Consider the following 23171-nt stretch of genomic DNA (forward strand, 5'->3'; position numbering starts at 1 on the left):
AGAAAGTGTGAGCATTATAAAACATGCCAGGAAACACTTGCCATGACGCATTTAATACTTGTTCGGTATTTTCATCATATTTGGGTCATTTTATTCATTGTCATTCTTGCAGTACCGTAATTTTTTTTCTTATGATTCGAGCCTGCGAGTCAGACAAAAAAAAAAATCACGTTTTCGACCATAAACAGGCAAGACAACAGCGCTTGACGAAAGTGAATATTTTCGATGTAGGAGGTCAGCAAATAAATATATTAAATGTATGCTTCGACCATAACATAATTCGACTTATTTTACAATGAAATAAACGTCGTTCAAACACAAATGTGTGGAAGAAATTGGTTTAATTTTGAGTAATAATCATGATAATGCTTTTTATTTGTCAGCACCTTTCAAGACACCCGAAAGATACTTTACAAAAAGACAAAATATTATAAAATTAATAGATAAAAACAGCAAACAGTGAGTTGTAAAATTATAAGTCTATCCTCCTAATATGGAGATTGACGTTCTCACCACCTGGGTGAAATTTCAGCTCTCTAATGTCTTCTTTCAATGCTTCTCTTGTGAGATTCTTTTGGACAAAATAAAAGCATTAAAAAAATGATGAAACATCAAAAGAAGGAAGCGGCACTTCTTTCCCACTGTTTCACATGTATTGTTTTTTTTAGAGCAAACAAACAGAACTGAAATAAAAACCCCGCTAATGAAAAAAAAAACAAAAAAACTGAATCTTTTAACTTCCTTAAGCGCTGCCTGCTTCCTTCTGCTGCACGCTCACTGGCCACATTCTCGCTCAGACCTGACACGTAAAGCAGACAAACCACCAGAAGAGTACTTTTAGTCCGGCCCATGTGACATGAAAACATTCCGACTCCGACCAAAACTAGCTGAGCTATGCTTTGTCTTCGCCAACACTATGAACACAGTTTCCCAAATCAAAGGGCCGTGCACATTTATCGCACTCTGTGGTGAAAAAAAAAAAGGCTCTAAATACATCCCACAACTGTAGAGGCCTCATGGATTCGAGGCGGGGACTGCGGTTAGCACAACACGAGTCCTTCATGTTCAAAATCCAAAATGTATGACACACTCTTGACGACACAAGTAAGATACTTATATTAAGTTTTATATTTACTTTTATGTTAGAAGCAGCCGTGCTGCAACTGGGTATGAATGTCATCAATTACTCTCGAGAATAACTAAGAAACTAGATCTTCCTTTAACCAAACACTTGAAGGAACAATCTAGAATTGGGTGCATGGATATTTAAAAAAACGTGAAAAAAAGTCTTTGGGATTGAATGAGTTAAGAATCGTTGGCGATATGCGCCCTGAAAAAAAACCAGATCAGTCTATCTACAATGACAACAACAAAGGCCTTGGAATTAAGCCCTGCGGAACACCATTTTGAGAAGACTGGACACTTTTTTCCGCCCGTTAAATCCGAGGTCCGGTGAATCGAGGATCGGGCGTAAATAGGTCAGCGAATTCGTAGATGTTAATCTGATGTCCACTAAAAGCATGCGTGGGCTTGTTGCCAAGATTTTTAATCCTTAACGCGATATCATCATCAAGTCACTTTCACACATTTGTGAAGAACCCGAAAGGAATCCAATAATTGAGTCGGGATTGGTGCAAAATCACAGCGCACATCTGTCGGCCCCCGGCTTTCCAGTTTTTGGCCTCGGCCACGCTAAGAGCGATGCCTACGCGCTTTCCTGAGAGAATGAAGAGTCGAACAGACGCGGGCGACTAAACATCTGCCTCACTCTGCCACCCAACTGTTAAAAGTGGGCGTGTTGATTCCAACCCGCCGCATTCTGACTCACAAAAATCCTCTCCGCTTCCTTTAGCAAGTAGGTGGCAGCGACCTCCATCTGCACTTCAGGCTCTCCTCAATCAAATTAAAACAAATTATGCCGCATGCAAATAGAAACACGCGCGGGCAAAACGGCGAACAGAAGCGACCTCTATAAGAGCGCGACCTTGGTTGCGAGCGCACGCTCGCGCGGGCAATCTGACAGGCCGCATATTTTGCCGTTGGCAGGACGGCGGAACGTCTTGCCCATTTGACGTTGGCAAAAGAAGCTCCGCCCATCCTTGGCGGGGGCAAACACGGCCCCCGGCGTTTTCAGCGCAAGGCAGGATGATGAAAGCGCTGAGGAGAAATGATGAAACGAATTTGATGAAGATTACGCCACTATATAAACAAAACAACTATCAAGGGTCCTCGGATTTTTTTTTTTTTAATGATATAATTCAGAATTAGAATAACCTTGAAAAACTATGACCCTAAATCTGATGCGCCGCCACCCACATACAAGATTTTTTTTTTTTTGATTAACACTCTAGGGAAAGGGGGCAAACTCGTGTAAATGTCCCAAAATTGGACATTCAAAAATTCATAGCTCATTGTCACCTGACCCTATGAGTGTGCAAAATATGGTGAGTTTTCAATCAATATTGCGTCCCCAAAAGTCGGATTATATTCAAAAGAACAAGTCTATATATAATAAAACATATTGCAATACACACAAAATGGTAATGAGGTTTCAAGAAGTCACCCAAATATCGTAAAAACGTTTCTTTGGTTTCAGTTGCTGTCCCAAATCTTGAGATGGCTCAAAACAAATTAGAAGTCGAGGGGATGAACCATCTAGAGAAAATAAAACGAGTTTTGTTTTTTTTTTTTGCACATATTTTCTGCAGGAGAGAGATCATGGAATATCATGATTTATTTCTGGATACTGACAAAGCACATTCAATCACAATAAAACAACTTAGCAGTATGTTGTTTCATGCTCCAATTAATTTGCTCTTAATTAGAAAAGAAAAATGTACTGCACCTGCCCAAACCCTGTAAAAATCACAACTATCCCCTTAAGTACCTTTATGTATCCCTCATTTGAGAACCTATGGATTATCAAATACTGTATCTGAAACCTTAAAAAAAAAAATGCTACATGCCAATGATGATACAACGTTTCTCATTTAGGCATATTCTGTGCGCTAATGTGTCGGGAAACCGCCATTCCATTAAATCAGATCTTTGTGGACAGCTGGTGCTTATCACCTCATTATAAATCCATCCCCGCCCCCATTGCGGTGCGAGGAGCGCGAGCCGTGCGCAGCATCCAAACACGGCCGATTGTATAGAAGCGCTCGTGTGAGCGAACCGACGCGCTTTCAGTTGCGAACCGGAAACCGGGAAAAAAAAAAAAAAAAACCCGCACGGCAAGGTAGACCACAAACGCATCTTTGAGCTTGGTCACTGAAGAATGACTATGCGGGTGGACGGGCAAAATCTATTAAGTACATTTGTGAATAAACTGAGACACGATCATGATTTGATCCATTTTTTTAAGTAACTTGTGCTCACGCAAAAACGTTCATCATTTTTCTTCAAGTCAAGGACAAATGCATGTTCCAGTAGAGTGCAACGGAAGGTGGCCCGTGCCAATTTTTTTATGACATGTTCTCATGTCTCGTCAAATTTGGCACGTCCGCCGCCGACCGCCGAGAGTCTGATTTAGCTTAGTTTGCCGCAAACAAGCTCAAACACAAAAAGGGGAGGATGAAAGAAGCGCGGCCAACAGCTGAGAGCGCGCGCGCGAGCGAGCGCCCATCCCGGCGGATGAGAATCTCAAATTCTGTGTCGTCTTTAGCCCGTACGCGTTGGCTTCGCATCCTGGCCCAGTAGCCTTCATTCAGCGCTCCTCCTTGACAGATAAAACAAAGCGCTCAGTGAGAGGCAGACTGCGTAATTGTGTGTGTGTGTTTTAGAGACAGTGAATGAAAGCACCGCAGTGTCGGCATTAAGCTGGAGGGGTTGGCGGGTACGTTCTCCGATGTTGAACGCCGATTCGCAAAGTGATAAGTCTACGCTCCTTCGTGAAGAACTGCGGTAGCCTCGGAGCATGTTGCTTCATGTTCCAATTAATTTGCTCCTAATTTGAAAAGAGACATGCAATTTCCCGGTCAGAGATCCTGTTCGAATCTCCTGAAGGAAACCTGGTCTGAGTGAGGTATTCAGCGAGTGGACACAGGAGCACCGATTTCACCCGCGCAACAACGAAGCAGAGTTCTTTCCCACTTCCATGACCCTCAGTTGCCTCCTTCCGAGCTCGGAGGGGCCACTTCTCGTTAGAACAACAATGGAGGGGTGACAAACTACCGTAGTAGTAGTAGTGGAGTGGATGAGCGCAACGAGACCGCTCTGCCAGCCAGCCCAAGGCCGGGAATAAAAATAAACCCTTTTCATGTCATATGCCTCTTCATGAGCCACAACATATGGAAAAAGAAGGAAGGAGTTTTAGGCCGTGTCTATACTGGCACCGAATCTCATTCTTTCCTATAAAAGGAATCCACGGCTTGGATCTTGCGGTTTGTAGTCATGCCGATGCTACCAACATCTGCAAGGAGTAAAGATTAATAAAATGATACTAAATGTGCAAAACAATATAACAATATTCAAATACTGGCTGCAGCATGTGGGAAAACTTGCGAGTGCGTTCAGCTCGCCCGCTGACCGATTACAGAAAATTGACAGAGCGAACACCATGTTTGAATGCACGGCCTTCGTAGTCTGGCATTCCAGCAGGATGAAGGGGGTTCAGCTGTTGTCTAGGCTATTTTGCTGTATGCGGCATGCCACCGCTCCATGGCGGGGGATTGTTCCACTGGGGTGAGGAACTCCTGGATGATTAACAATGACGTACCCAAAAGCTTCTTCCTCAAATCACAACCAAATTTGGAGTATTTAAACCAAACCTTTTAGGATACGTGAATAACCCCAAAATTGCGCGTGTCTCATTTTGGTTCCTCGGAGAGCATCGGAGAGATGCCGCTCAAGCCGTCTCTCGGCGGAAAAATAATTAAGGAATAGGCAAGCGTCACGCGGTAACATCCCTTGCGTCTACTTTGAAGTTTGCGCCGACTCAAGGAGCTACTCCGCACTTAGTCTTGCCCATTAACACGTCGCCATATGCGGGAACAAAAGAGGTTGCTCTCCAATTTGTTTCATAATGGCTCTCTTCCTGTTAGGCACCTCCAACGCGAGAGAATCCCAATTCCCCGGCGCGTCCGGCGGATTAAATTGAAGGAAGTGGCGCACAGCTTCGCGCCGGCTAAACTAGGCTAATGCAGCATGAGAAGCAAGAAGCACCAGCAGACTGGGTGGTTGTTAAGATGATACCTCTGCTCAGCTCTTTTTTTTTTTTTGCTAAGGTCCAACCCAGACAAATTCAATGCGCTTGAGTAAAAGAGTTGTAGGGGTGAGGAGAAACAAAACTGTCCCAATTTCTCGATTTAGGTCAGTTGTGTGCTTGCACCGAGGCTGTCGGTAATTAAATAAAACTATTCCCCCAAAAAAAAAAAAGTCTACAGGAGGGAGATGTGGAGGAGGGACGAGCAAGGCTGGAGTGATTAATTTCCTCTTTGTTTTTCTCCTCCCACCGTTGTACAAAGCAGAAAAGGTAACCTCATTTGTGTGCCCGTTCCTCGCCTGGCGCTAGCTGGAGGGAAGGAAGTAGAAAACGCGCTAATGAGCAGTGGAGAAACATAAACATCAGGATGCCGCTTGGCCGCCCGGCTCGGAGGAGGAAGGAATACTTTGCGGGACGTTGCTTGACAGCCCGTCACATTACTGTCTGCACGCTCTCCTTCCCATTTACGATCTCGCTTCGCCCAGATGATGTGACACAAGCTTACGCTAGCGTATTCCCCAACTTTAGGATGTAAAGGATGCGCCATTCATTTTGGGGTCGAATTTAGGGATTTATGTTACTGTGTTAGGACGCACCAAAGGTTTGGCGACGATGTCAAAACTATAGCAAAACAGGATAAAACAAATCTTTTGCAAAGTCCATATTCCAGGTGAAGTCAAGCGTGTTTTAGATTTCACACATCGTGAGCGGTCAGTGAACGTTACGCCACTCTTACTGTAATTGAATCACCTGGAGACATCATAATATTTCCATCCTCTCCGTTTTAGTAATATTACTGCACGTGAACAAGGATGGACTCGGACGGTGGTTCAGCCTGCTTCTTTCTTTTATTGAAAATAATGCTGTGACGACCTGAGCAAACACGAGTTGCACCAACTTACGTCCGCCCTTTAGCTCGTCCCGTTATACGGCCGCTATAAAAATGCGCCAAAAATCGGCTTATGTGGCTGACAGATCAATCTTCCTCCAATAGAGTTGAATAAAAACAAAACTAATCTTTAACCGTTTATAGACGCAACCTGCGAGTTCATTTTGGGGGAAAAAAGTACGCCTTATACTTGGGGAAAGGGTTAGGGTTAGGGAAATATCCTTCCTAAACGAGCAACCCGACTAGAAAAAAAGGCAGACGCGCTCATGAAGTCATCTAACAAATATCCGTCACTTCATAAAGTCTTCAGACGAAGAGAAAATCAATATAATCGTGGGCAAATGTAGCCCACTGGCCCGGAGTGCGTATTCCTAGGTGGCGGCGGTGATGGTGAGGTTATTGGTGCATTAGGGCAAAGAGGATTATGGCTGCAGTCCAGATGAGGGTCCCTGCGGAGCTTACGGGTGACGCATCATCACTGATGATGTCTGGAAGCGTTCCCGCTCCAAATCAATGGCTGCTTCCCGCCCGTTTCCATCATAGCCATTACTGTGGTCACAGTTGATCTCTGAAGATGCTAAAGCAAAGAGAAACCTTAGATTTTTTTTATATGCACGCTATGCACTAATCCTACAGGAAATGCGCTATGAGCCATTTGCGGGTGGCTATTTATAGATTCTCCGGGCTCATTAGGTCAGCGTGGCACAGCAGAAGTCCGAAAATGGTTCAAGTAGACCGGCTGGGGCAGATCCTGCGCACAAGCATGAATTTTGGGCTAGTGTTGTAGCGCGTGAGATCTGGCTTGGTCCTAAGACCCTTTTCTTATGGTCTTATGGTCTTGTCTGGGAACCGTTTTATACTGAAATTTGTTGGTGTTGCAAATGCAATGATAAAAAGATACTGGTCATTTTTTGTTTGATGTTATTATTTTTTATCTATACACTGTATACAGTTGCGGGCTTTTTCTCAGCCTGGGTTTCCAAAAATCTTAGTCCTGCTGTAGTTTCGTTCTCCAAAAGTCTTGGTCTTGTCTCGGCCTCCAAAAGTCTCGGTCCTGTCTCAGTCCCGATCTCCCAAAGCCTTGGTCTTGTCTCGGTCAACCTCTAATGGTCTTTGTTTTGTCTCAATCAACTTATAAAAATGCTGGACTTGTCCCACTCTAGAAAATTGAGTCTCGGTAAAGTCTTGGTCTCACTTGGCACTGTATTGACTAGAAGACTAATTCTGGCAATGAACAATAATGCGCTTTGCGTTTACCATTCCAAAAGATGAGGGACAACGCGTCTCATTTGACAGCGTGGCTTTGAACCGGCGAGCCCTTAAGATGCGAACAATGTCCAGGAGGGAAGGAGTCCAGTTTCAAAGACAGAGAGCACAAATCACTCACTCGATACTTTTTCTGCTCTTTAACTTAGCATGAAAGCGAGGCTTAAAGACAGAAAGACGATCCAGAGATTTGCGACCGAGGACGAAACGGAGCAGCCGACAGGCCATTACGCGTCAGATGAATAGGTAGCCGGCCGCATGAGCCAAAAGATTTCCATTATTGATCCATTAACAGTGAAGATTACTCAATGTGAAGAAGTGCTATTTTTACATTCGCGGGCCCCTCGGGGAAGAAAGCCCCACAACACCGTCTCTCCCGCTTGATCAACAAAGCCATCTGTCGTCAAACGGAACCTCGCCATGAATGCCGCCCAAACGTGGATGTTGGCTAAGTGGCACACGCTGGATTGTTTCCATGCTTAGTGTCCGTATGGATATTATCGGGGCCGGCTCTCGACACAAATTGCTTGTTAGCGAGAATAGCCATGGGGCCTCACAGGGAATGAGAGAGCGTCCCATGGAGTGGCCCCGGAATTCAGCTGATGTTGCGGATTAAGCAACACATACGTGCAAATATTATTGTTTGCCGTGTTTTTGCTTATGTTTTTTATTGAAGTTTCCATACGCCGGTCAAACAAAGGGTGGTTTCCTTCCCCTCCCGCCCACACAAAGGGATATGTTTCAGCTACTTTTAGAAGCAACATTTGACGCTAAGGGGTCCTCGGACTCCCTCCCCTGAGGGCGGAGTGTGATTGAAGTCAGAAAATAAAGACGCCGGGTGGATGCTCGCTGGGGTTAAGCTTGCGGCGCGCAGGGGCCACTTCAAGCCAAAGTGGATGGATTTTTCAGTCGAGAGAAAGGGGGCCCTGGAGTCAGATCATGTTTGGGAATCGGGCAACATCGCTTTTCATAGCATGCGAGTCAGGGAAATATGCTCATTTAGAATATTCGCCGTTCACGTGCTCTGAAAATAACCCAAATTGACCGCTGGGTAGAAATAACCCAATAATTTGGTCAATGAAGGACCAAACCAAGAATCGGTTCAAATCGACTCAACTTTCTGGTTGGTTTGAATAAGAGAACGGCAGAATGGATCATTTTGTTCAGGAAAACCTCAAAATGTTTTGACACAAACCGTGTGAAGTGCTTTTTGCCCCACATCCGCTGGACCCGGTTTCAGGCCTACCACAAGACTGAACCGTCAATGGTTAAGCAGGAAGAATAGATATGTATGTCTCACAACATCTACACTGTTAAAACTGTTGGGTCAAAAGTCACCCAATTTCAGTAAAAAAATGGGCCAAAAGAAGGTTGGGTCAAATTGCTCCATTGTGTTTTTTTGTTTTATTTACCAAAACTATTTTCCGTTGTTGTTTTTTTTTAACCCCATTCAATCATGCAGCAGAAAGCAACTCAAACACGCGTCTGCCCTAAAACGGAATAAAAAAAAAAAAAAGCCATCCAGCCGGGGGCTTATTAATGCAAATATTTAACAAATCTGGTTTTATCTCCGTGCCTTTTGAAGGCATTCCTTTTAACTAGATAAACACTTTAAAAAGGGGGCCATCCCGGCAGACAGGTTGAGTGGAGTAAGCAAAGTGGGTCACGGCAGGAGGTTTAGTCAACCAGATCAATTAAACACTCTTGAAAGCGTTAGCGTTCAACCAAACCCACACAATTCATTTTGAATGAATTATTCAGCAAAAGGGAGGCGACCAGTCGTTGCCAATCATATTTTGGAGTTGATCTCATTTGAAAGTTCTCTGTCCTTTAAGCCCACTGGAGAAAAAAAATGAGTGTGAGTTTTGTGATGTATTCATTTTGAACTCACATTTTTGGGATCGATCAATAGTTTTCGAAGCGCCCACCTTGAAGGTAGTTCACTCCAATACGCAGCACCAATCCATTGAAAGCGCGCCAATTAAAAAGGGTGTATAGGTAAGTTGAAAAAGAGCTAAGCTCCTTCCGTGGCTAATCTCATTTGGCAGCATTTGTATTCACAAAAAGGACAATTTTGCATCAGAAGAGGCGTAAGAAAAAGCAGTTTACAGCCTTATCAAATCTCATTGCAGCGTAAAACACGCCTCCAAAGAAAGCATAACATGTTTTGTTAGATTTGACAGGAGGCAGAGCAAGTGGCACACCAAAGACCCTCTGAGCTAAGCGCTGCTCTCCTAAGCCCGCAGAGCATCTGGAGCGCTTTATCATCTCCAAGACGTGAGATCCGCCGAGGCTACCGCCTGCACATGCGTGCGAGCTACAAATAAACACATTATGCGGAGGCAAACGCGCGCGTTACGGCAGAATATCTGGGACAGATGAGTATGGATTTGAAAGAACGCAGAGAGCGATAACGAAGGCTTGGGATTCAAACGTATCGGGGGGGTCAGGTGAGGCAGAATGCGAGATAAGGGTCATGCCGGTGTAGCCCGCTAGCTTGGAACAATCAAGCGAGAGGCAGGAAATGCTAACATCTTTTGATGCACGGCTCCTGCAGGTCAAAGGGAAAAGGATTCAAGAACCGAGCACTTCAGGGAACATTTTGGATTTCTGTCCATTCACCAAAATTCTACCAAAAAAAAAAAACTCTTTTCCAACCTTGTGTTTTCCTTTTGAAGTAAAAGATCAGACAAGCTCCTCTTCCGAAGGTATTACGGGGTGAATAACGAGTCAAGGTCAAACTTTAGCGCTATCAGTACCGAGACCTTTCAGGCCTTTCCTCCGTCTGTCTCACTTTGGAACTAATCCTGACAAACCCGCTGACCTGAGCTGCACTGGAGGGCTCGAGAGTGAAACTGAACTTCCACGCTGAGCTCGTGCCATTTCCCGTTGGCATTATTCATTGGAAGTGTCCATTTAGGTCACTGCCGCTAAGGCCTTGTCTACACGGAACGGAGGCTATTTGAACCCCAATAATTCGAATAAATATTCAGGAATATTACCCCGAAGCAGGGGGTGTGCAGTATCAACCGACTCGTCGTAGGAGATCTTTTCACCAAACCAAAAAAAATGTGATTTATATTTTCTTTGTTGACGTTGTTTCAAACTGACAGTGACAGATGAAAAGAAAAATTGCGCCGCTTGTTTTGGATCCGGACAATTCGAAGTAAACTAGCTCCCAGGCCGATTAATCGATTACCGAGCAATCGGTTCATTAGTCATCGATTAATCACTGCACTCTGGAATATTTGACCCTCAAAAATGAAGTGCAACTTTTTTTCCCTCTCTCAATGACAGCCCGCGCTTGTACGCACCATCAATATTACATGACCGCATCTCTCCCTTTTTACTATCATATTAATAATACATTTAACACACTGGCTTCAGTAGGACGAGCAGAAATAGCTTTGACTAAAACCAGCATTATGGGGAATTGGAAGCCTGGAGGTCATTACGATTACATCGGGTCACACACTACACACAAGCGCTGCCACAAATCAATGTACGCTTCCTTTATGGTCGATACGGGATTACAGCCACGGGGAAGGCATTTTTCCCCCAAAAATCAGCAGAAAAAACAAGTGTCTCCTGGCGCATTAAGGACGCCTCGCATCTGCCAATCACAGCCATTGTCATCGGCAGTCACCCCCCCCCCTTTTTTTTTAATTGCACACAAGTCAGATTTTCTTCCTTGGCCCACGCAGATGACAAACAACTCTGCAGGCACTTCTGCAGTTAAGTAATCATTTATTATTGTTTCCTAACGTAAGCAATTACTTTTAAAGGTAATTACTTTAGTACTTAACTACCTAAAAGTAATCATATCATTTAATACTTTGTTACTCTAAGTAACCCATTACTTTTCTTCATTATTAACTGAAGGAATTGATTCTATTAATTTGTCATGCCCTACTTTGAGTAATTGATTACCTTAGTATTAAATTATCCAAGTCAATTGCCTTTCGTTTTGCTTCCATTTCGAACCTGCCTTTTTTGGACCCTCCTTTCGCCAAACGATTGAAAACAACATAGCGAAATGGATTGAAGTTCTTGACTCGTCCAAAAAAAAAAAAAAGCCTTGTAAATGTCACATGACCAAACTCAGAACATGTGACCTATGATTGGTCGACAACTGGAGGAAAAATGGCCACCCCGAGATGGATAAAAACTGTTGTATTTTTCTGCTTAATTAATATTCCATAAAGGCAATATTATTCGGAATGCCATGTTGAGATTAGTGTGGCTGCATGGAACATATTACTGTAAATATTATTATTTTTTTTTTTTTGGGGGGGGGGTTCCTCTTTAAAAACACAGATGAAACCGGCACTTGATGTCATGGCAAATGTGCAATACGGGCTGTAAATATAGCCGGGAAAGCCAAAGGTGGGGGCAGGCCGGGATGCCACCGGAGCGGAAAAGCAGGAAAGCCCAAGTACCCCCACCCCCCCACCCCCGCCGGCCTGTCATAACATTATGCATAACTGCGGACTAATGCCGCGCGCGGGCTTGTCCGCGTCACCGCCAACAATGGGATAAGCTAGCGAGAAGTGGCGAAGAGGACAATCTAATTCCCTCCCCGTCCTTTCATCTCCTTCTATCTCGCGTTGACAGATAAGCAAGCTTTTTGCTAGTATCATTGAAATTGGAGGTCCAAATAAATAGAGCGTGCTTTAATTGAACAAGGAACCAGGAATGGCATTTGCCCATGTTTGTGTCATGACGCCTTTGTATTATTCCCAAAGGCAAGGGATGGATTGTCACTTATGGTGGACTTTTTCAATGGCTATTGGAATTGGTCCTGAAAAAAAACATATCGCTGTTTACCTCCTCACTTGTGATATCACCGTAAAATCTACAAATTACAATTAAATATGAAATGTATTCATATTTTCGGTGACATGAGGTTATTGTAGGGATTTATGTGTAATAAACAATAAGTGTTACTTATATGTATACCATAGCTGTACATAGTTCGAAAAGTTAAAATAATCGGCAAATATCAGCAATTTAGACAATTAATTTGATTAACACACCCTTTCGATTCGGGCTTTATTGTCTTCCCTCAAAAAATGATTTCTTCGCAAGATTTACAGTATGAGATTACCGCGTTCCCCATTGTCTTCAGCATGTGTTCAACTCCCAAGTGGGGACCGCCTACACTCGTGTTTCATGTTGACGACGGCGGCGGCGTTGGTGAAGGGGCGCCATCTTTGCAGATGGAGATGAGACGGGACGCCAGGAAGCGGTGACAAGCCGGCGGGCGTCACCTGGACACCCCCCCTCCCCCAAACTTTACCCCGGGATTTCCCGCATTACGGAATCGTGACTATAATGTCGGAATGGGCCTCGGGGCGCCCCGCTCCCAAACAACCAGCTAATCCCCCGCGGGGTGAAGCGGGAGAAACGGCGGGGGGCCCACGGGCGCCCCGTGACAATCGACCCGCCCCTTACACGCGCCGACACTCACTGTGACATCCCCCCATGGGAGGGGGGGAGCATCGGAGGAAAGGCGGGGGTCTTGACATCACCCCTCCTTCCCCGCTGGGCCACGGGCGACAAACAAGTAATAAGCCCGCCAGCTTGCGTTCTATTTCGAGAACGGCCTCTCCTAAAAATCACTGTTCGTGCATGGATGTTGATACAAACCAACGCGTTCAAATAGTTTAACTCATTCAATCTTGCCTCATTAGTATACATTAGTATACATTCTTTTCACTCAATCTACTCCGTAACATGCTCAGAATGTAAGTCTATTCATGTATTTATCCATTATTACTGGCCTTATTGCTCTATTACTGTTTTTTTTGTTTTTGTTTTATTGCCTACCTTATTATTTGCTCGATTATGGAATGAAGTCTGCTTAGGGAAGTGAGCAGAATAAAAAATGTCATCCTATTACGATGCATATGACAACTAAACCCTTGAATCAAGAATAATCAATTAGGTGCTTTAGTACCTGAAGTAATCGATTACTTGAGTACTTACTTGCCGACTGAATGAAAAAGTAATTGATTACGCAAATGTATAAGGTAAGCAATTCGTTTAGTCCTTTTAGTTCTAAAAGCAACCAATTACGTTAACTACTTAACAACATTTAGTACTTTAGTACTTAACATTTAGTACAAAAGTAATTAGGTACTAAAAATAAAGCGTAATCAGTAGGTAACTAGTGTATAACATAAGCAATTAGATTACAGTAGTCCTTTTAGTTCTTAGAATGATCGTTTACGTTAGTAAAAAGTAATCAATCAGTACTTCATTAATTACTTTAATTCACCAGCCATTTCTAGATGCTCCTTCAGAAAAATAATAGGAAAAAAATATGCATATATTACTTAGTTTGCTTAGTAGCAGCCATTTGTAGACAATCTTTTAGCCCAGGGCTTCTCTATTACGGATTTTTTTGCAAAGATCATAGCAGATCACAGCTTTTTCTTTTTTTTTTAATCTCTTTTCTGATTTCATAAATTACTCTTCGCATACAGAAACGCGACATATACGGTAAGCACCCCCTCTCGTCTTAAGTTACTTTGGGGATCAGATACGAACATCTTGTCGTGAATTTTCTAAGCGTCCCGCTCCGGGTTAAAAACCACTCATCACTCAACCGCTAGGCTAACAGGCGCCTTAATACCAACTCGCCTGGAGTCCATTCATATTTCATCAATGGCGGCGGTCCGGGCCTTCCTAAATGAGCCACGGCTACAGCAATGAGAGGAATCGACATCAAACAAAACCGCCGTGCGGCCGTCCAATTAAGCCGAGAGCCATTTTGATTTTTATCTCACTGGTCCCACATCAAATGAAAACCGAGGCACTCCGAGTCTCTTGCGGTCAAAAGAGGATAAAACAACAAAAGCACCATATTAATGGCTAACACAATGTGGTAGTACCAGAGTTGGCCACAGTGTTGTTTACTGGCGCTGCGGTGCAAACAGTCATCCAGTACAGTGGACCCCCGGTTTACAAGGTCCCTGCTTTACGTTTTCTTCACCTTACAGCCTGGACGGCCATTTTTTTTGTCCCCTCTTTGAGTGAATTTTTGAGTGAATTGAGGCAAGTTTTTGAGTGAATGAACCAAGCCTCTAACTACATCTTAGTGTGTTTACGTTTCCACACAGTTTGAAAGGTCCAGTTTTTGAATAAAACGATGAAAATCATTTTTATTTCATCTGCAAAATGAGTGACAGATTACCTGTGATGAAACTAAGCATACAATTAGGTGATCCAAGCAACGATACAGACAATACAAAAAGCTTCAAAAACGATGAGTCAGGTTACAAGACAAAACTCACTGGAGGATTTCAGAAATATCAACCTGAAATCATCAGAGATGCCAGCACGGCGTCTCAGAGGCTTTTTGTGCTTCGGCACAACAGGAAAGCATTGGTTCCTTCCTCAAAAGAAAAACGAAGGGGCCCCTAACGAAAAAAGCCGCACTCTGCTGCAAAATAATGTCTTAAAAATGAAGTTGCTCTGGGGAAAAGGATTGAGCATTTATAATCTAATTATGAGAAATTGGGGGGGTATCAAAGCTTTAAATTGAATATCCTCCAAAATCCAGCCCAAGTGCACGTGAATATTGGATAGTCAAATGTGGATCCTACAATTTGGATTGAGGAACTGTGGTCGGAAACCGGACAGTTTTTGATTGCAGATTGGGGAAATTGACCAAAATAAAAGAGGAAAAGAATCCTGTGACCAGAGTCTGTGACGTGATGAGGGGGGGTTACTTCCTAGTTCACAGTGTTTCTCTGATTTTCCGTAAAGTGGCCGAAAAGTGCAGGTTAGGATGGTGCACTCACACCAGTAGAAAAATATAGAAAATATAGAAGAAAAATATAAAAATAAATTGACGCTGGCGGATTTTAGATTGGTAGAGCAGAACTCCCACAATGCAGATGAAGATCTCAAGGGAATATTATTACGAGACGTTTAACATTCTCACATCTCAATGATCATGTCATTGTGGAGGAGAAGAGGTGGAGGCGGTGGAGGAGGAGGGGGCAGCAAATAGGAATTCTCACCACGCAAGCAGGAATAAAAGGCTGTGTTCCAACACCCCCTCTCCTGCTTCCTACGTTTGGTTTGTCGCGCCTAATTTGGTCTCACTTCACTATTTGATTACTGTAACAATCTAAAGATGCGCACGCGTCGATACAATGCCGCGAGGTTAAATCTACACAAAAGTAAGCGTTTCGTTGTGATGAACGAGGAAACAAAGTGAGAAATTTTAAACGGCCAAAATCGGACCGCGGAGACAGCAGATATTTAAGATGCGGTTCATTTTGCGACCCGAAAGGGGAAAAGGGGGGGTCACGGCGACAACACTGTGCTTTGCAATGTGGCAGTCAAGCTCTCATCATCAGCTCGGATGCTTCCTTTTGTTGCACGGGGAGGGGGGAAAAAAACAAACAAGCATCCGTTCATAGTAAACAATCATTGGCAGCTTAAATCCTCCAACACAAACAACAGTGAACGCACCACGCGTATTGCACTTTCATGCATGCAACAACCAAAAAAAAGGCAATAAACTTACCGACGCCGTATTTTTCCTGCTCCGTGGCTATCCACATGTTTGCGGCCGGTGCTTTTAAGTTTGCCGTCTGAATAGAGGCATTTTACAGGCGTGATTTTCCCCGATCCGTAGTAGGAGTCATTGTTTGGATTTACAAGGCGAGAATGCGCCGCTGCCACGGCCGCCGCAGCTGGTAGCGTTAAGGAGACTTGGTGCGTTCATGTGTCGTCGGAAATGTAGCCACCACTCCGACGCGATGCGAAAGGAGACGACTTGGTGACTACTTCTTACCAATAATTCAATCACAGTTGTTTTCATATGAACAATAGCAAGTGAAAAGTCAATATTGCGGATTGATCGAGGTTCAAGCTGATTTCTTATGAAACGTCTACCATTTTCGTGCATTGCTAACAGTATTTGGATTTAACCGTCTCCTACGATATTTACGCGGAATAAACCAAACATCGCTTTATTTGCGTTAACGCTAAAAGTTAAGCATCCAAACATTTAGATATATAGCTATCTGAAGTGTCTTTGAACGCAACTACAAAGCCAACACAGCCTGTAACAACCAGGCTGCATTGTGGGGGTTGTAGTAGCAACCGGTGACGTCAATGTGGTTAGGAAGTGGTGTTTAGTCAGTTCATTTAAAAGAAAGCAAGAAAGAAATCAAGCAGGAAAGAAAGAGGTGTGTGTATATATATATATATATATATATATATATATATATATATATATATATATATATATATATATATATATATATATATATATATATATATATATATATATATATATATATATATATATATATATATATATATATATATATATATTAAGAAAGCTGAGATTAATGTATTCTAATTCTACACAAAATCTTTCCTGCGTGTGTGTTTTCAAAACCTTTTAGCAATGGTGAATTATGAATGAATTTACCATGAAAAAAATTAGCACTTGTATGCTGGGAGGGTCAGAGCTCGGTTGTCACCCGACTGTCATTTACAGTATCCGTTTCTTGCACAGAAAGATTCCAACGGGCATTTTTAATTAAAAGAAAGCAGAGCGAGCAGGATTAGTAGTACAGTACACGCTGCCTCGCTTCCGTCATTGTGATTGGAGCTGTGGGGGTGAATTGTTGGATTGTCGAATGTTCTACTCTGCATATGAATAAATCATAAGCCGAAGAAGGGGGAGTAGCAGAGTAAAACAGAAACCCCGCACATTCATCCCTTGGAGGACTCGAGGTGGTCTTGTTTGCAACTAGAGCCAAACGATGTTTTGCAACTGTGAATCAATTGCGCTGTCATTATAACGACGGAGCAACACAGGGCGGAAACAAATATAAACAAGAAAACAGAAGATCATGGAAACGCTGAGAAAAAAAAAGGAAAAACATTGCTGTGTTTGTGTTTTTTTCAACATTTCATTAGAAGGGTAATGGAGATCGTACCTTGAGGGACTCCTCAAACATATATAGAATACAGGGTCTCATCTGAAAATTAAATCATCTGTTTTATAGTATTATGGTATATAGTTTTTAGTATACGTAATTTGTTTTGTGTTGTAATAACTATTGATTTGGAGGATTTTTTTTTTTTTTTAAAGAAATCACTTGCCTTTCTGCTTGATGATTTTCCCACAAAGCAGGAAGTGTGGATGAGATAGCAAAAACATCCGCCAACTTGGGCGCAGCAGTCAACATCCTCACCCACAAAAGCAGCGTGCTTTAAAATATAGTAATTAAAAAAAAAAAAAAAAATCTTCATAATGGCTCCTGTCCACATCACAGTTCTGAAGATGCATCAGGATAGCCAACGACGAGCCCGGATGATGTTAAGTCAAAAGAGTGAGAGGCTCATGTCGGATTTTGCATTTCTCGTTAAGCCTTTGAGCTATTAAAACATATTTTAAAACATTTCTGTTTCTTGTATTTGTGATATGAAAAAGCCTGCAGAAACCATGTTCAAATGTCACATACTCGGGGCACTCTAGACCTTTATTATTAGGGAATTAATGAAAAGAGTACTAATTTTAGGTAATAAAAATATTCAATTAGGTCATTAAGTATTAAAGTAAGCATTTACTTGCAGTATCTTTGGGATTGAACGAATCAATGCAAGATTTGTATATGTTTTTTTTCAAATTGAGAGCAAAGTAATTGGAGCATGTGGCAAATAATTGCTAAAGTTTGTTCTAGTGCCTCTTTGCAAAACAGAGCATGCGTTTATTCTGTAAAGTTTGATAGCAATAGGCATTTTCATGAGTAATACAAATTTCTGGCCAAAAACGAGACAAAAATAACACATTTGATGTTACATGATATTCTGGACTCGCCAAATAAAACAGCGCCCCTACGAGATACCACTTCAAATGTACTTCCAAAGATGTTGAAACGTGATATTTGGGTGAAATTTCAGCTGCTCAATCAGCTCAATGCTTGAATGTAAAGACAAAGAAAATACAGCACAAGGGTTATAAAGGTGAAGAAGCACTGGTTTTATAGCGTTTAGTGGACATCAGGTAAATTTTTTTTTCCCCCAGTCATCTCATGATGGAAAAACAGCAGCAAATGAGCAGATTTGTGGTGGCCTCGTTCATTTCTACGTCACAAATGGGGTCATGAGAAACCGGACCGGTCAAGTGCTTTCACTTGTGTCATATTACCACTTAAAAAGTCATAAAACCAGAAGGCTTCTTTTTTTTTTTTTTGCTTGCTTGGTGACATGCAGGTCCAGATTGAGTGTGTTTTTATGACTCACACGCTCCGTGCTGTTGCGCTCTGTGGGCGCAAAATTACAGTATACAACCACCTGGATCCCCCAACGCCCGCCGACGAAAAACGCCATTGTGCCCTCAAGTGTATTACCGCACACACACATGCTGGACAGATGGCAGTCATAAATGGCTTTGCCTTATCACGATGACATGTACTCCAACTACGAGGGCTGATAAAAACTTTTGTATACCCCTGGGGGTACTTGAAGGCACTTCATGTCAGGGTTTTTTGCTAGTACCAGCAATTTGAAATTTATGCACTTCAATGACGTGGCAGGAACAGTGCATCTTTTCACATTAAGAGCAAATTGAATGGAACACGGAAGAATTTATTGTTTAGTTGCGTTATAGGGATTCCTTTGACAAAAAAAAAAAAAAAAAGTGTGAAAGTTGACTCCACTGTCTCGGGTAACATCGCGAAACAGGGAGTATATCCTCCTGGGACCCAATTTTTGTCCACTGTAGTGGACATTTGTTTTTCTCCATACCTTTTGAGCTATTGAAGCTATCCTGCTAAGACCTAGTGCGCTCAGTCGAGAACATCGTGGCCTTTCTAGCGATGTCTCATGCTTGTTTGTGATGCAATTCACTCTGCTCCCTTGCTGAGACGAGATGGACACAACGGTGGACACAAACTAATAGTCAGGCTGGATTATATGGAAAAATCCAATGTTTTCAGATGAGCATTTTTTTTTCGACCATTTTTTTCCCCCTGTGTAAAGTGTATCTAAAAAAAAGAGGAAATACTGAATCATGCGGTTGGGGTTTCCTTTTTTTCTTTCTTTTTTTCAGAGTACTTGTGGAATGAGCGTCGTGAGCAGACTAAGTTCTGTTTCTCGGCTTTAGTCACGAGTCTTACTCATACGTGTAAAAAGCGGAGAGTGGCGAAAGGCCCGGGCACGCTTGCCCTTTATCTGCCCGGCCTGTTCCATCAGCACATGGCGCGGTCTGTGGGCGTTGCCGCAAAGTCCCTCCTACCCGCGGGCCTAACTGAGACCATCCAAATACAAAACTCGCTATTTGCGGCTGTGATGTGCAAACTGTAATTGCTGACAGTCAGTCATTTTGTTTGACGGACCAATAAGACAAGTTGACTTAATGAAATCCTGCTGGCGATCGCTATCTGCCATTTCCTTCCTTATGTGATTAGCGCGGTCATTATATCGGGCTGATGATGACAGTGACCAATGTGCGGCGCTCCGGTTGGAGAAGTCCAGTCATGGCGGTATACGCGAATAAAGGAGTATTCCGAAAAGTCGAAAAACAGCTGGCTCAAGAATAACCCGATTTGGGTCAAAAAGGGACTGGGAATAACCCAACGTTTTGGGTCATGCGGTGTTATGAAAATAACTCTTTGCGCTTTTGTCACAGGTCGCAAAAACAAATTCATTGGGTCGTTTTGTACAAAAAAAACACGACACATTACCACAAAAAAATAAAAAACATACGCAGCGCTTCCCTTCCACGCTATGGGGGCATCGAAAGTCAAGAATTGGCCACGCCCTCTGCCTGCGCTTTTGAAGAGCTTCGCATACATACGCACACACCGAAATGCACTCCATGGATCTTTGATCTTGGCTTGTCTGCATACATTACCAGCATGGAATCATGAGGGAGGGGGGGAAAAAAAAATGATGGATTCTGAAGGAGCCCTCTGGAGACACGCTGGGGGTACACTTGATAGATTGTGTAACAATAAAGCGATGAAATGAAGGTTTTGCTCAACCATTTGCCTCATATTAAGCTTTTTCACAAAAAAGCAGTAATATATCAATAAACAACATCGCCAATTGTTGATTGGCAGATTTTAGCATGCTCGATACAGGGAATAAAAATGACCTAGAATGACTGAGGCCAACATTTCATGTGTTTCAGAGCATTTAAAAGTGGAAGGTGTTTCAATACTGTATTTGAAAAGCCAACGACAATCCGCAGGATATCATTTGGAATGCATACGCAGGCAGGCGAGCCGCTTCTGTAGGTTTTGCGCCATCCCGCTGTTTTGAGGCAATTTATATTCTATTTCCGATTCCATCCATCACTTTCTGATGCCGCGCGTTATATCACGGATTCCCCTGGCACGCCATTAGGTACATTTGCACAATCCGAGCAATTTCAAATATTCCTCTCCTCTCATCTATTGATTGAGTTCAACAGGTAAATCCATCAAGGGGCACCCGTGGCGTTGTGTTTTTCCACAGTTCCGAGCTGGCGAGCGAGCGCGGAATCCCCCCGCGGGCCTCACTGCAGGTTCACAGGAGGTTCCCATGGCTTGAGAGGGCCGCACCCCCGCAGAGCGCAGTGGGTGCACCGTGACCTATTACGACCGAAACACCAGCATGGATGAGGGCCTTCATCGGGGATGAGGCCTTCGTGGGCTCCTGATAGCCCAGATATTGTTTTTCATCTAATTCTTTTTTATTACGTGTAGCCTTAATTCAACCTGGTCTTGCGTAAGATGTTAACCAATGCCAAATCTTCCCCCTCTTTGTGGCCTAGAGGGTTGCCAGGCAACTCCAACAAGGTCTACTTACTGGTGTCCCTGCAACTTTTTGTGCCAGACACACAAACACACACGCACACACACACATATATAATTATAAAACTATTTTCTCAATTTTCCCTACCATAAGGTGCGCCTTCAATGAATGGCCTATTTTTAAACGGTTTTCACATAAAGGGTGTACCGAATTATAAGGCCCATAGAATAGAAGCTACAGTAGTAGCTGGTGTTGCCTTATGCATCCACTAGATGGAGCTGCGCTAAAGGGAACGTCAACAAAACTATCAGATAAGTCGGTCAAACTGATCAATCAGAAATGAGGAACATATCGTGCAGAAAATACAGTAAGGAATAAGTTAGATTATTATATAAATATCAGCCTGTGACATTTGTTTAACCGAGCCTCAAGTAGCGGCATCTGTCTAACCCGTCAAACCCGGAGCCATATTGTCTGTGCTCCGTCTTATTTTAGCCACGCATCCTCAAATGTGTCAAACGGCGGCCTTTTCGAGTGCCACGCCGCGCTTTGACGCCAAATGATTTGCGACGAGCGGATCGCCGCCGCTGCCAAAGTGGCGAAAGCCAGCTTCGCAAAAAGTGGCGCGTTCGACTTTTGCTTCTGTAAAATGTGACTTTCCGCCCCGCTACGGAACAATCCGCGCAGTGTGCCGCCGCTCGGGTGCCAAAATAAACACACACTGGCCTTCTTCTGTATGTTAAATGCAGCTGGAGTGCACACAAGCAGCAGTTATAACCTCGCACAAAAAAGCGCATGAATTCATCCGGCCAGCCCCGTCCCCGCTCATACAATTTGTACTTCTACACATTTGACAGTCCTGCTGAATTTATTTGGACACAAGGCACGAAAGATGGAATTCTCATTTTAGGGGATTTGTATTCAATGTGCATTGCGGTTCTCAAATGGAGGTGCGAGTACCCCTAGGGGTGCATGAAGGCAGTTCATCGTCAAATTTAATGACTTTCAATGCATTGCCAGGAGCACTTCATTTTTCTTTTCAAATTGAGAGATGATTGGAACATGAAGCAAATATTTGTTGTGCTACTAATTGTGTTGTTGTAAGGAGTCAATGGAGCCACTAGGCGTCACTATTTTGTTAGGCTTTAATCTAGGTTTTTTACTCAAAGACCATTTTCAAATGAAGAGCTAATCAATTGGAATATGAAGCTAGTTGTTACATTGTGTTACAGTGGCTCATCTCCTAAATTTAGTACACATTTATTTTGTTACAGTAGAATCTATGTTTTTGGGGGAACACTATATTTTTCTTTTCAAATGAAGAGCTAATAAATTGCAATTTATTAGACTGCACAAGCATAATCTATTTAATCAGCTGAATGACTCTCAATACCTTATCAGCATTTGTATGCGCACCTCCAGGGCTTAGTGGGTTTTTGATTGATGAGCTTTGCGTTTGGAAACTAAAGCAGACAAGTGGGCCTTCCCATAAATGTTTAAAAAACACGAATTGCAAATAGACAGGCGGGGATTTTGTGCTCTTGGAGGGTGATGAGGTTTGAAGTTTTGAGATGAAAAGGCAGAGCAGAGTGGGTACTTTTTGACCGACCTTCCTTTCCCTCCCCCGTCGCTCCACTCCCACCGCGCCTCGCTTGCTTTGATCAATTAAATCGCGACTCGCAGGAAAAAGGGCGTGTTGCCGACGAAGGCCTCCATCACCCTAAAAGATGAATAGACCCGAGATTGAATATGCAAGAAAAAAAGCACAAGGTTATCGAAAACAGGTGACTGGAACACCTGATTCGGAAATGACGGGACTGTGCGACAAAAAGTGAAGAAAACATTTTGAAACTAAATACTACCAACAATAGAGTTCATCACATTCATTTAATTTAAAATTACATTTTTTTATGTATCTATTTTTCTGTTATTTTGCTTTTTAAATCCAATTCGAATGAATAAATCGATTAGAGTTGCGTCGGAAATGGTAGGACAGTCCACTTACCAAAATTGACAAATAATATTACTATAGATTGC

General features: G+C 43.0%; 1 protein-coding gene across 2 annotated transcripts in view; it reads right to left on the bottom strand.

Moving 5' to 3' along the window:
- Window positions 1–16203, bottom strand: part of dock4b (dedicator of cytokinesis 4b) — a 56177-nt gene extending 39974 nt beyond the window's left edge. For both annotated transcript variants that reach the window (XM_088406325.1, XM_088406323.1), the window contains exon 1: window positions 15901–16203. In XM_088406325.1, the coding sequence (XP_088262451.1) occupies window positions 15901–15937 (37 nt within the window). In that variant the 5' untranslated portion in view covers window positions 15938–16203. The remainder of the gene's footprint in view (window positions 1–15900) is intronic.
- Window positions 16204–23171: the final 6968 nt, after the last annotated feature.

Source organism: Hippichthys cyanospilos, chromosome 22, assembly GCF_059441005.1.
Source record: "Hippichthys cyanospilos isolate Australia breed blue-spotted pipefish chromosome 22, RoL_Hcya_1.0, whole genome shotgun sequence".
NCBI lineage: Eukaryota > Metazoa > Chordata > Actinopteri > Syngnathiformes > Syngnathidae > Hippichthys > Hippichthys cyanospilos.